Source organism: Mandrillus leucophaeus, unplaced genomic scaffold, assembly GCF_000951045.1.
Source record: "Mandrillus leucophaeus isolate KB7577 unplaced genomic scaffold, Mleu.le_1.0 Scaffold1, whole genome shotgun sequence".
Classification (NCBI taxonomy): Eukaryota; Metazoa; Chordata; class Mammalia; order Primates; family Cercopithecidae; genus Mandrillus; species Mandrillus leucophaeus.
Window position 1 is genome coordinate 14558597 of NW_012098097.1, and position 15132 is coordinate 14573728.

The 15132-nt window shown below is 47.3% G+C and overlaps 1 protein-coding gene across 1 annotated transcript in view; it reads left to right on the plus strand.

Moving 5' to 3' along the window:
- The window catches only part of RPTOR (regulatory associated protein of MTOR, complex 1), a 448104-nt gene that overhangs the window by 236607 nt on the left and 196365 nt on the right, over positions 1-15132 (plus strand). The window contains exon 6 of the mRNA XM_011967646.1: positions 295-470. Coding sequence (XP_011823036.1) covers positions 295-470 — 176 coding nt within the window. The remainder of the gene's footprint in view (positions 1-294; positions 471-15132) is intronic.

The following is a 15132-nucleotide window of genomic DNA, read 5'->3' on the forward strand; positions in this document are numbered from 1 at the left end:
TAGGGTAAGTAGGGGCCTGCAAAGAGGAAAACCGGGAAGAAAACAGAGTTGACTGAGACGTAACCAGGCTGTGCCATCAGAAGGGCGCTGGGAATGAGACGGCCAGTTTTCCGGGCTTACAGTCGGCCTCCAGAGACAGTTCAGCAGCGGTGCCTTTCTCCAGAGGACTTTCCGGTGAAAACTGACCGCCTGAGTTGACTTCTTCTTTCCTTCTGTGTTACAGCTCCAGCTTACTCTTTGGTTGTGACCAGCAGCTAAGTCCCACTCTCTTTTCCCAAATGTTCTGCCCTTTAGGTAGCTGCAATCAACCCAAATCACCCTCTTGCTCAGATGCCTTTGCCTCCGTCAATGAAAAACTGCATCCAGCTGGCAGCCTGCGAGGCCACCGAGCTGCTGCCCATGATCCCTGACCTCCCGGCTGACCTGTTCACCTCCTGCCTCACCACCCCCATCAAGATCGCCCTGCGCTGGTGAGTGGCCCCTGCTGTGCCCCTGGGACCCACTCAGCTGGGCTCTCCCACAGGAATCCCAGCCCATGTGGGCCCCAGGCATTCACGTCGTCCCAGGAGCCCACGTGACAGACATGAGTGTACCCCGTCTTCTTTTTGTGGGATTCAGGATTCAGGATTCCCGGTAGAGGCTTGGGTTTTACTCTTTGAGAGTTCAAGATCCTTTCTTCCTTCTGATCTGTTCGTGGGTAGCTCGCTGCTTTGTGATTTCCAAGAACACCCTCTCCTTACCTTTGTGCATTTCGGAGGGTGTCTTAGTACCAGGATTGGCCATACCGGAAACTGGACTTTCTTTCGGGGGAAGAAAAGGCTACTGTGAAAAAGGAAGTCATTTAATCCCTTGCTTGAGTTGAAGCGTAATCTTTCAATTTATTTTTAGCAATGAAAAAAAAGCCATGATTTTTCTGTCTCCATCGTTTTTAAAAGTTATAGCCATTGGGAACATAACTGAAGAAATGTGTGTGATATTCCAAGATGGTAGAAGCCACATTTCAGCTCCGACATCACCGGCAGAACGCACAATGGGATGTATGTGTTTCCTGCCTCCAAATCCAATGTTCTCCCCAGACCATCTTGCCACTCTTTAGTATCTACTTTCCCATTTTATGTTTTGCTGAAAAGCTTATATGTTGTGGCTGTTACCGGCTAGTAGATAAACACCTCTCCCTTGAGGTGCCGTGCGAATGGTGCAGCTGTGCAGCAGACACCGTGCTGTCGGCCGGGGACATTCTTGAGGCTTCTGTCAAGACGGCCTAACACTCCAGACAGTCTCCTGCCTTCTCGCCTGCAGCCCTGGGTGGACACGGGGGGCTAACAGCACAGCAAAGTAAGGGCCCCCAGGGACCCCCTGGGAGGGGCCGGAGGGGCAAGGCTGCATGAGTGTGTCCTTAACTGCTAGGTGGAGGAAAACTTGGCCTTCCTGCTCTGCCTCTGCAGCCAAGTCCTAATTGATCCCAGACCCCAGGGCTGGGGGTTCATGATGTTGGGGTGACTGTGGCGCAGCCCTCACACTAACTGTCCCTAGCCCTCCCCCCGCCAGACTTGGGGGCTGCAGGTTTCCACTCAGGGAGAGACCTCCTTTTACTGTTACCCCATAATAGTTGGAGATGAAGGGAAGAGGGCTGGGCGTGGTAGCTCACACCTGTAATCCTAGCACTTTAGGAGGCTGAGGCAGGAGGATCCCTTGAGCACAGGAGCTTGAGACCAGCCTGGGCAACATAGGGAGACCCTGTCTCTAAAAAGAAAATAGAAAAATAGCAAGTGCAGTGGCTCACGCCTGTAACCCCAATGCTTTGGGAGGGTAGGCAGGCAGATTGCTTGTCGGCCGAGGACACTCTTGAGGCTTCTGTCAAGATGACCTAACACTCCGGACAGTCTCCTGCCTTCTCACCCATAGTCCTGCTTGAGGCCAGGAGTTCGAGACTAGCCTGGCCAACATGGGACTCGTGGAGCCTTTTATTACACCATCTCGATCCACCTCCTATCTTCGGGGGCACCGAAGCAGTCATGCAGGAAATCGGGAGTGGGGAACGGGAAAATGAGTGGGAAGGAGGCCTGTTCCCTGGCAGTGTCCATTGTGCGTCTGCAGAAGCTTCAGCCTACAGGCCCCTGGGTGATTTTCTGCTTGGTTCTTCTTTTATAGTACTTTTTCTTGTCTGTCTGTCTGTTTTGTGTTGCTATAACAGCATACAACAGACTGAGTAACTTATAATGAATTTGCTTTGCATTCTTTAAATTGATATATGATAGCTGTATGTATTTTGGGGGTCCAGGTGATATTTTGATCCATGCATACAATGTGTAACAATCAAAATCAGGGTAACTGGGATCTATCCAACTTATCCATCACCTCAAACATTTATCTTTTCTTTTCAAGACTGTTTTTTCTGCCTCTCAGTGCCTCTTTCAACAACATGAAGCTGAACCGGGTACTATGAGCGCTCACCTAATTTCTGGTTTGTATGAAGGCGCTTTCTGTGTGTGCCGACAGTTGTTACACTGGCGTCCTTGCTTTGGGAAGACTGGCACACTGTAATGTTTGAAATAAAGAACACAGTAGATAGGATCCATAGCAGGAGAGACACTGCTGGAGCCAAATGAATGGCCTGGAAGGCTACAGTGGGGGCTCACAGGAGGCCATGGCAAAGGATCAAGATGGGAAATAGAAAAGCCAGGAGATGCAGAGTAGGGAGATAGAGGCCCCAACATGCAGACTGGAGGCATCCCGTGTTGAGAGAACAAGCACAAACCCAGTGCATTTCCTCGAGTAGACAGGTGTCTCTCAGGCACTTCCTTCTCCCGCCACGAGTGGGAAGGACTTGGCTTCCGTCCGCGCACAGCCGTGCCCTCCTAAAGACGCCTGGGCCAGATGTGGCAGTGCGTCATGTAGTCCCAGCTACTCGGAAGGCTGAGGCAGGAGGATCATTTGAGCCCAGAAGTTTGAGACCAGCCCTGGGAACACAGGGAAACCCCATCTGTAAAATAAAATAAAATAAAGAAGCCGGCTTTCACACTGAGGGCTGCTGGCCTTGTTATTTGTAAAATGGGTACCTGCCCTTTGATTGGGGAATGTGCTTTCTCTCTACCAAGACGTGATGCATCGTCCCAGTAGCCTCTGAAATCCTTGTAGGAGTTAGGACACAGTCAGATTTTTTAAAGTAAGCATTTAGTAGGAAGTGCAGTGAAAAACAAACCAATACAGTTACCATAAGAGGGACTTTGAAATCAATATGCCACAGTGGCAGACAGTGGTCATCAGATAACCACTGCCTGGAACAATTGAGCGGTGTCTCAGGTGGCAGCTCTTTTACAGTAAACTGCTTTCTCCCATACTGAAGTGCTGAAATTAGGTTGAACATGACATTTTGCTGGGTGTCTGTAGCCTGTGAGTGGTAATGGACTATGTTCATTAAAGAATTATCAAGTGAAATGTGTAGTTTTGTGTGAGCTAAGTTAAAAACCACCAGGGGTTTTTTTTTTTTCCCCCAGTGGAAGAATGAGATCGTTTGTCAGACAGTAATTACATATGTTTTTAGGATTACAGTTTTATTTTTTCATTCTGAAAAGTCAATTTGTTTTCTAATTAAAAATGAAATACACATTCTTTTCAGAAAATTACTAAAAAGTTAAAAGTAGAAAAAAATTATCCAAGATTTTACCGTCTAAGGACAACTAGTGTTCACTTTTTGATGTATTGCCTGTTGGCCTTTTCTCTGTGCATGTACATTTTACAGTGATGTAGGTGGACAGAATTTACAATTTCGTATCCTTAACCCTTAGCATTATACTAGCGTTCCCTGCCCTAGATCATTAGAGACTCTTAGTAAGTATCATTTTACTATTTCACTATGTTGAAGTTCCATGTTTTATTTAGCCAGAGCCTAGGGTTTTAGGACTTAGGCATCAGGAGTATGAGGGTGGGAAGGTTCAGCCTAGCACTCTGATGGAAGTTGGCAGACCTGGTTCTGTGAAGGGGCAGACGCACTTGGGTTAGGCTTTTCGGGCCAGACAGTCCCAAGTCTGCTGTTGGCCACACGAAAGAGCCACAGGCAATATATAAACCAATGAGCATGGCTGTGTTCCAGTCAAGCTTGCTTTTTTCTTTTTTTCTTTTTTTTGAGACCAAGTCTTGCTCTGTTGCCCAGGCTGAAGTGCAGTGGTGCGATCTCAGCTCACTGCAACCTCTGCCTCCTTGGTTCAAGCAATTCTCCTGCCTCAGCCTCCCAAGTAGCTGGGACTATAGGCACCCGCCACCATGCCTGACTAATTTTTGTATTTTTAGTAGAGGCGAGGTTTTACCATGCTGGCCAGGCTGATCTCAAACTCCTGACCTCAGGTGATCCGCCTGCCTCAGCCTTCCAAAGTGCTGGGATTACAGGCATGAGCCACCGCACCAGGCCTCCGTCAAGTTTTCTTTAAGAAGACAGGCAGTTGGCCAGATTTGGCCCGGGAGCTGTAGCTTGGCACTTCCTGCTCCAGAAAAGGGAACCAGGATTGGGCTGCAGATGACGGCTGTGCGTGTCTGCCCGGTCGGCAGGTGACCTGGAGAAGGGCGATGCTCAGGAAGGTGGATTCCCTCCCTCCCTCCCTCCCTTTACTATGTAAATAAGAGAACGGTTTCTAAGCACGCTGCTCTCATTATGCTGGCACAGCTGCTGCAGAATGCGGTGTGCTGGGTAAATAGCATACAGCTTTGCTTCATTTGGACAAAACGTGTACATGTGTATTTGGTGGCAAGTGTATTTATGAATCTTATTTGATAATGAACTGGTTGTTGGAAGATATTGTTCTCTAATTTTTTTTTCATTTTTGCCTCTGTCTTTTTTATTTTCAAAAACTGATTTCAATAATTCCAAAATGAGCAATGATATTACTTTCCATATAAATTATTATCTTACTCACCATGTACGTCAATACAGTGTAAGAATCCAAAATATATTTTTTCCCTTGGCTGTTTTCTGCTTCTTTGATTGAGTGGCATAATACCATTTTAGATTTATTATGGGTCTATTTGTATACTACTGAAAATTATAACCCAGTGGGACTTAATTTGCTGTGGGACTTGCTATAAAACAGATTGATGTCTATCGCACTGTGCTGCGTGCACTAGTATTGTCTATTAACGAAAATGATAGATATTATTTTGGATTGAAAAGAGGTCAAGAAACTTATTTCCTTTCTTTCAATTAAGTTGAAGGATTTCCAGGAGTATAAATGTCAATGATAGAGCATTAACGTGGATTTCTCAGCGTGGAAAGTTTCGCTCCCGCGTTGCCTGCAGGAGACGGAAGATGCACAGATCTCCTGGCGCGCAGGTTGGGTGGAGGCTCAGCATGGCTCTCTCTGGCCAGGCTAAGCGGTTTGCAATGCCTGTCACATTTCAGACATTTGCTGTGACATTTGCTTTGTATTTTTTCTTGATGACGCAACCAAGAATCATTCAGAATTACCTTTAGAAACATAAATTCTTGTGGTTTTGATGATAGTTAACCCTTTGTTCTCCAAGGAGTCTTCTAAAATAGATCTGCTTTGCCAGAGAACACACTTTGTTCTGCCCATTCAGTGCTCTCAGGTCTTTTGCCGCTTCCTTTCAACAACAGTCCGATGACTGTGTCTTTGCGCATTATGTGTGAAGGGAGAGGAGCTCACTGGTCCTCCCAGAGGGTGAAGTAACCGGGACACATTATTGAATAAAATGCTCTTTTGTAGTATCCCACTCTATCTTAGACCTTAGTAGTAGGCGAGTTTAATTTGGAATTCGCGTCTGGAGAAACAGCTTTATGATGTGGAGCCTTTCACAGTAGAGCCTCAGCATTATGGATCTCACACAGTCCCCGCGGCGGCTTCCAGGCCATTTCCAAAGCATATTTTTTTCTCCCCAAACTAGACAGTGTTCTCTCACTGTTCCAGTCTCTTGACATATACTCAATTAAGATGAATATCATAATGTATTGTAATAGAGCTCCCTTTTAAAAAGATGACATGTAAAAACCATCTGATGGATGCGGTAAGAAAGGGAATTGAAGCAGACGGAGGGGCACGGGCTGCTGACTCCCCGGCTGAACCCTGTCCTCAGGTGCCACAGGAAAGAGGGAGATTGATGGATCCTGGAGGGAGCCCACTCAGCAGCACAGCCAGAGACCTTGCTGCTGCCTTGAGATGGCTGGGTCCCCACTGGGGGTTGGGGTGAGGGGTGAGACCGGAGGAGACAGTGGAGCTGGTGAGGGCCCCAGGGTGCAGGCAAGGCTGAGGGCGCTCGGCTCTCCTCCCAATTGCCCTTGATATACACAGCCTGCTGTGCTGTGTCTGGGGCTCAGAAAGACAGAAAATAAGAGGGAGGAAAGAGGGTTTGTCCCACCGCCCTTGTGAAAAGAGAAGCAAGAAGCAATCCAATAGTAAATATATTCAAAGTGATAAAAGACAATTGGAAATAAGAAGAAACAGGAAGAAAGATCAGTTGGAAGCGTTGAGTATGAAAAATGTAATTGGTGGAATAACTGAAGAGATAGATTGAAAAGCAACATTATAGATAGGGCCAAGAATAAACCAGGAAGCTGGGAAGCTTGTTTGAGGAATTCCCAGCAAAAGGACGGAGCTAGAGGGAAGGGGAGAAAAGCGAGAGGCAGAGACAAAGTTTAAATATCTAAGGAAAGAAAATTTCCTCCTCTCTAAAAAAAGGTAAAAAAGGAGAAAAGACAAGCTTAGTAAATAGAAAGTGTAAGATACGATGGCTAAAATGTTTTCGAGTAAAGTTGTAACTGTAAATGAATTGAACTCACCTCTCAAAGGGCCATGATTCTTGTGTTGGATAAAATTATGATACAGCAGTCTCTTGTCCATGAGACGCACATTTAAAGCAAAACATTTAAGCCTGGGCAAAACAGCAAGACCCTGTCTCTACTAAAAATTTAAAAATTAGCTGGACATGGTGGCTTACGCCTGTGGTCTCAGCTCCCCCGGAGCCTAAGGCAGGAGGATCACTTGAGCCCAGGAGTTCAAGGCTGCAGTGAGCTGTGATCGTGCCACCGCACTCCCGTCTGGGTGACGGGGCAAGACCCCTTTCAAAGGTTTGAAATCAAAGGATGAAAAAGAGAAATATGAGCTAAAAGAAATCTGAGGTGGCTAGTTCCAATATGACTCAAAGCAGAAGCTGAGATAAATTATTGAAAGGGGCAAAGAAAAATGTTGTATTGTGGTAAAAGGAACAGGAAAGCAGGAAGGTATATACTGATCATGAATCCGTGTGCATCTGACAACATGGCCTTGAACTAGGTAAGATGAGAACTGAAGTAAGTATGGATCGAAGCAGATGAATGAGAAATGTGCTTAGATACAGAGACACCAAGTACAGACAAAGGAAGCAAAACAGAGAAGACTTTAGTCACCGAATTAATTAGCCAGACCTCATAGAGGCACACAGGGCCATACATCCAGCAGGGAATGTGGACATATGCGGACCATTCACAGAAATAAATCATGCACGTGACTACAAAGAAAGCTTTACTAATCCAGAAGAATCAGCTTCATGTAAACTCCATGGCAGACCACACACAATGAAGCTAGAACTCAGTAACAAAAGGACAGCTTTAACAAAAGTCTGAAAACTAAAATCTTTAAATCCTTGGATTAAAGAGGAAATACTTTAAAACTGATAAAATACAGCCAGATGTTAGTAATAGCACTTTTCCTGTCTATGGGGTGTATGTAGCCAAAGCAGGCGAGGATTTAATACGTTTAGTCAGAAAACAAAGATTAAAAAAACAAGAAAAATTAAATGTTCGCCTTAAAGAGCCAGGGGAAAAAACTGCAATAAGCAGATGAAAGCAAAATGAAGAGAGCGAATCTGGAAGATAAGGCAACCCTACGCTGTCCACTGCGTCTCTGCATCCGGAGGGTCTCATTGCCTGAGAGCCCTGCCAGTGTGGGAAGAGGCGTCCGGGGCCTCTGGACACTCTTCTCCCAGGTTTTCAGCTGGGCACTTGCTCTCCGTTCTTCCTTCGAGAGACCTGGTTGTCTCCGTTCTTGATCCTTGCTCATACCAGGCTTTGAGAGCTGAGTGCTTCTTTTTGACTTTGCACCATCCAGGTCAAAGACTTCACTTCTCTCACCTCTGCTGAGCCACTTACCACTTGTCCAACTGTTTCTTTTTGGTTGACATTTTACAATTACAGGAATAACAGTAGCTAGCATTTGTCGAGCATCGCTGGAGCCATTCCACTAATGAACTCATCTAACACCACATGCCTGTGAGGTGTGGACTAGCATTAGTGCTGCTTTCAGGATGAGGAAGTTCAGGTTGCTTAGAGAGTAACTGGTGGAGCCAGGATTCAAAGCTGGGTGCCCGGGCCCCCGAACTGACAGCCTCCACTGTGGTTGTTCTGCTTCTCTTCTCATGCCCAGCGCCTCTCATTTGCCATGATTTCCTTCCTGGGGCTCTCCGTCTTGTCCTGTTCTTTTTCTCACATTATGGAGGAAGTTGAGATCACTGTCATTGGTAGTCTCTCATGTCTAAATGGAGGTTACCACGACTTACTTAACTTGGTAAAGGCAACATCAGAGCTCTTCAGCAAATCAGCCTAGTGGAGGGACTTGAGACGTCTTCCCTTCGAAGCTGGGAATAAGGCAAAGATTCTCTCTAGCACTAAAACAGTATTAGAATTCCTGACCCCCAGTAAGACAAGATAACTCCATAACCAGCAGAAGGAATGTGAACATTTGTAGTTTTCTGTTTACAGTAAGGGTCATCTAACATTATTCACTGATTCTAGCATGTGCTTTTTTTATTTTTTGAGACATGATCTTGCTTTGTCATCCCGGCAGGAGTGCAGTGGTGTGAACATGGCTCACTGTAGCCTCAACTTCTCGAGTTCAAGCAATCCTCCCGCCTCAGCCCCCCAAGTAACTGGGACTACAGTTGTACGCCACCATACCCGACTAGTTTTTGTGTCTTTTGTAGAGACTGTGTTTCACCATGTCGCCTAGGCTGGTCTCGAACTCCTAAGCTCAAGAGATCCTCAGACCTTGGCCTTACAAAGTGCTGGGATTACAAGCGTGTGAGGCACCACATCTGGTCCTTTTTTAAAAAATAGAGACAGGGTCGCTCACTTTTACTTCTGTGGGAGCGCCGTGATACAGTCATAGCTCACTGCATCCTTGAACTCCTGGGCTCAAGTGGTCCTTCCGCTTTAGCCTCCCAAAGTGCTGGGATTCCAGGCATGAGCCACCACGCCTGATCCAGCATGTGCATTTTCACACTTAACATATCTGAGGTCCAGAAAGATCGTACAATAAGTAACGTACCTGTTTAGTTGGCAGTCCTTTTTCTTTGTTAGCAGTATATAGAAATGCTTGCAAAGGTCCACCTAGAGGTGTGCACTATACCCTTTCTTACTGCTGTTTGTAAGCTCACTGTTTGTCACTATGGAAAGCAACAGGCATCATTACTGAACTAGGTGTTCATATACCAGCAATAATTGATCTCAAAATTTAATGCCATTTATGGTTTTTATTTAGAAAACTCTCAAATACATGGTCTAAGTTTTTCTTTAAGACCAGAAAAAAAAAGAATGCATTAAACCCTAAGTAAGTAGAAGAAAAGAAATAAGAGAAGAGCAAAAGTAAACAGAAATCGACCCAAAAACTTGTGAAAATTCATGAAACTAGTTGATAGTTTTTGAAAGGTTCATTAAAATTGTGAAAACTTTTCATACAGTGCTCAAGAAAAATAGAGGGAAGATACAAATGACCTTCATCAGAAATGAAGGAGGGCACATGCTTTCTGATCCTACAGACGTTAAAAGGAGAATAAGGGCCAGGTCCGAGGGCGCACGCCTGTAATCCCAGCACTTGGGAGGCCGAGGTAGGTGGATTGCTTGAGCCCAGGAGTTCAAGACCAGCCTAGGCAACATAGCAAAACCCCATTTCTGCAAAAAAATACAAAAATTACCAGTGCGTGGTAACACATGCTTGTAGTCCCAGCACTTTGGGAGCCTGAGGTGGGAGGATCACCTGAGCTGAGAGGCATCAAGGCTGCAGTGAGCAGTGCAGTGATCACGTCACTGCAGCCCAGCATAGACCACAGAGTGAGACCCTGTCTCCAAAATTGAAAATTAATAAATAAAAGGAGAATAAGGGAATCATTTTAATCATGAAGGACCATATGCCAGTAAATTCTTCATGTTAGATGCAATGGATGAATTCTGTGAAAGACACAAGTTATCAGATCTGACAGAAGAAGAAAAAGAAAATTTGGATAGGATATATCTCTTAAGGAAATTAAATTTCTGGTTAACAACCATACAAAGATAACGCCCCACCCAGATATCTTTACTAGTGAATTCTGCCAAACTGTTAAGACTGAACAGAGTAGACAGACAACCTTTGTGAAATTTTTAAATATCTGCTGACCATATCAAATTGCTGTCCCAAGGCTCAGTGTAATTAGTAATGGTAAAAGCCAAAAAATATTTATAAGGCCACTGCCTAACTATTGACTAATTTGACCAAATTTTATGTACCTAGGGCCTTTTAAAAATCACCTTATTTCCCTAAGAAAAAATGTTACATGAATTTTTTTATGTTTTTTATTTTATTTTATTATTTTTGAGACAGAGTCTTGCTCTGTCGCCCAGGCTGGAGTGCAATGGCACAATCTCAGCTCACTGCAACTTCTGCCTCCCTGGTTCAAGCAATTCTCCTGCCTCAGCCTTCCGAGTAGCTGGGACTACAGGCACCTGCCACCACGCCTGGCTAATTTTTGTATTTTTAGTAGAGATGGAGTTTCACCATGTTAATCAGGATGGTCTCGATTTCCTGACCTCATGATCTGCCCACCTAGACCTCCCAAAGTGTTGGGATTATAGGCGTGAGCCACTGCGCCGGCCCCTGAATTTTTTTTTTTAAGAGCTGCTTGCCTTTATGTTTTTGGTTCATGTTAGGACTTCCCTTCTAGTCATTCACTGTCGGCTCACATTTCCTTCTCCCATGTCTGTCTAACGGGAGAGCCAGGGAGTGCATGACCTCACTTGGAGTCCCAGTAGGCCGCTTAGTGAGTCCCAAAGACTTTGTGAGCATTTGAATGCATCCATGTGAAATGTGTCTGAAGGACTCAAGGGTAGCAAGTGTACACAGAGTATTCTTTTAACGTAAAAGGAACATTCAGAAAAGAATTAAGACTATGCAGTTGAGCCCACAGTGGGTCTCCCATAGCTACTGAGTTATTCGTGTAATTCTCAGAAATCAACTTGGGTGGAATACTGCACGGGAAAGAGTGCTCAGCCCCTGGCCTCACTCCTGCCTGTCCCAGGCCTCCTCACTGTCCATGTCTAATGGGAAGAAAGGCGTTTGTTGTCTCCTGTTTGATGCCATCATCACTATGTTCCAAATTAGCTTCAGTGCTTGTTTGAAATCATACCTGCTGAACAACGGACTTATATCACATTTATCACACAATGACCCGTTAACTACTTGTTTGCCTCTTTGTATCTTCTTCTTAAACTTCTGGGCATTTTAGTGGTAGTTTGGCTTCTTTTCTGATTTATGTGCCTAAGCATGCACATGCCTCTGTATTTAATCAGTGACGTTAGGTCACATTGCATGCAAAAACTGGCAGTGCATTCAGCTCCATATTTAATAGTAGGCGTTCATGACCCTTTTGTAAATAAAAAAGTGGTCATTTGACTTGTGTTAAACTGGGCAGTGTATTGCAGAAGCCATTTTCATCCTCATTTGACTTGTGCTGAGGTAATGCCTGTCTCGATGGCATCATAGTTGGAAACCCCAGAACCGTGCTGTCACATAGACCTGTATGGAGCGTGGCGTGTGTCCCATGCCAGAGCCATGCCATCATATAGGCCTGTGTGGAGGGTGGCACGGTGTCCCATGCCAGAACCAAGCTGACATGTGAACTCATAAGGATGGTGGCATGGTGTTGCCAGCCTTGTTATAAAATGGTGTGAATTAATCCAGGAGACGTTAGCCTCCTTTGGTTTCTCGTTATTTGTACTGCTGAGTAAATGTTGCTGTAGATGCATAGTCGGTACATAGAACAATTTAAACTGGATTCAGAAGCCATTTCAGTGCACTCTGAGACTGGGCATTAAACCTAACTTTGAGTACTGTCACCAGTGTCTCTGGGAACAGCCCGAGTGCTGCTTATTCGCAGGTTGAAAGGACTCTGTGCAATGAGAACTTCTGAGTTCCCGGCCTGGCCCAGGTAGCTGGTAAACACCTAAGTCGTGAGGGTTATGAGCCACAGTCCCTGTGCGCCAGGAAAAGAGGGTCTCCAGGGAGAGGCGCTCCCTCTGATCAGTGCTCTTCTTGGAGACAGAGGAGAGAGTAGGGACACTCCTTCTGCTTGCCTTGGAGGCAGGCGGCATCACTGCTGCTGGAGTGTCCTCGAGCCACCCCCTGTGATGAGTGAAGTTTCACCAGTGAGAGGAGGTGGAGAAAGGCATTGTGAGGCACTCACCCTGACCTGCTCAGAGGCCTGAACACATCTGGGCCAGCAGCCCAGTGTGGCATCTGAGAGAAGGATGGTGGCCAGGACACGAGAGGGAGGGTGGGGTCCATGACCACGAAGCTCGGGCTGGGATTTCTTCTGTTGGCAGCACTTTCTTTGTGGTACGTGCTGTGCAGCTGCAGGGGCTGGCCTGGCCTGCGGAGCGTCACACAGGGGTCTCCACCCTTATCTCAGCCCACCAGTGCTGCTGCACAGGCCCCCGAAACTGGGTAATTTATCAAGAACAGAGAGTTATTTCTCCCGGTTCTGGAGGGTGGAAGTCCCAGGTCAAGGCACCGGCGATTTTGGGGTCAGGTGAGGGCTGCTCTCTGCGTTCGAGGTGATGTCTTTTCCCATGGCCTCCTGGGAGGACCGCGCATCCTCACATGGCAGAAGACAGAAGGCAGGAGAGGCTGCGTTCCTCCAGCACCCCCGCCTTAAATCAGGTTGCTAAAGTCCCACTCAGGACGGTGGAGCCTTGGGATGTAACCATCTTCTAAAGCCCCGCCTCTTAGCACTGTCGCTTCGGGTCCTCAGTTCCGACAGGAATTTTAGGAGGGACCTGCCTCCGCAGCGCAGCAGCCCTCTGGGAAATGGAAGCCTGTTGGAGAAGCCACGTTCGTAGCTCAGCGGCAGCGTGGTCTGGGCTCTCCTGAGGAACTGCCCAGGGCACTTGGAAACACAGAGGAACAAATTGCATCCAACATGGGCAGCTCACCTGGGTGGGTGAGGCTTGGAGCTGGGCATGGCGGTGGCTGTCGGAGGGACAGGCGGGTTCAGGATCCAGGTATGTCTGTCACCTACCGTTTTTAATGGAGGACAACGATATTGTCAGTTGTGAATACATCTTCTCTGTTACTATGCAAGAGACCATGCTGTTTGCATTGTCTATGAGGAAAAGCGCACTGCTGGTAGCGCTTTCAGCCTGTGGTTCCCACTTACCAGCCTCAGACGCTTCCTCTCTTCACTTTTGCTGTCCACAAGACCCCCACCTTCCAATCCACAAATGTGTGGACTCAGATTTCCCCATCAGAACCAGCAACAAAGCACAGAAAGCAACTGACCTAAACCCAGCGACCTCTTTCCTTAAATTGTGTGTCTTCACCTTAGAGGGTCTGGTTTGTGCTGCTGTTGCCACTGGGCTTCTCCCAGCATACAGCGTGTACTGCCTCCCTCGGCCCCGGGGCAGCCCCTTGCCTTCCTGCCACTCCAGCAGCTCTCCCAGAACCGTTGAGGCGATCGCTGCCTTCCGAGCTGTCAGCCTCTCTGGCCTGTTCCTAATCCTTGCCTCTGAGGAGTCCGCTGCGGAGCTGAAGCAAGGGACACCCCCTCCACCACCTCCTTCCCTGCCCTGGGGTCTGCAGCTGCCTTGCTGTAGCTCCCACTCTCTGGCTGGCTTCTCTTCCTGCACCTGGATGTATGATCTCCCCCGGCTGTGTTCTTGGCCCTCTTCTCGATGTACTCTTCTGCCTGTTAGAAACTGCAGCACATCCAGCTATCACATTCTGACCTCGCTGAGATAATCCCTCTTTCCTCAGGCTGTCCCTCTGCCTGCGCTTTCCTCGTCATTACACCTGCATAAACCTCTCACGCCTAAAACAAAAGGACAACCCCAGCAAGAGGACACTCCCGCTGCCCGCTGGCCCTCCTGGGCCTCACTGCCTAGTTCTTTCCCTCCAGGTGCAATTAAGCTTCAGGACGGAAGGGGGTACCTCCCAAGCTTTCTGCCCTTCAACATTGTAATCAGGTCTTCTCTACCTGGAACGCCCCTCTCCCTCCCAGCCACAGGTGTTTACCCTGGTTGTTTGTGTTTCTTGTTTTTCTGTGTAATGGAAGGAAGGCATCACCTGAGAGGCCTTAGGAATGACACAGGAAACCCTGCTCCCTCCATTCGGAGTTGGGTGGGGTGGGGGTGGGTGGAGGCCGGCTGGCATCTCCCAGGAGTTCTGAACCCCTGTGTCCCTCAGCTGGTCACTGCCATGCCTGGCTCCAGGCCTCGCCCCCCACATGGGGGAAGCTGTTGCTGCTGGATCTGACTTGCCCTTCTTCTCGCTCAGGCACCCCAGCTGGAGTGTAGCAAGCCAGTCACAGCTTACCGCAGCCTCGACCTTCTAGGCTCCCTGGTAGCGGGGATTGTAGGTGCATACCACCATGCCTGGCTAATTTTTCACATTTTTTGTAGAAATGGGGTCTTGTTATATTGTGCAGGCTGGTCTTGAACTCCTGGCCTCAAGCAGTCCTCCAACTGCAACCTCCCCAAGTGCTGGGTTTACAGGCCTGACACTAATTTCTGCACACAGAGGTGTGGAGGCACCTCAGGTATCAGGGCCGTGAATGAGTGCCTGGACTGCACAGGCCAGAGTCGAAATCTGTTCACCTGCCTTCATCTGCCACTGTTTGGCTGCTTTTCAAATATAAATGTACATCTTTGTCTTGGATTGTCTTCCTGAATATCACATCCAAAAACAATAGCAATTTTTCTGGAGACGTCATTGTTTTGGGCAGCCCTTGGACCTCCTTGTCATTTGACCCAAATGGTGCTGGGTTGACCCCAGTCCAGCAGGGACCACCAGTGCTGCCCGCAACATAACTGGTTCCCCCACCCCTCCCCCTACATGACTGAGT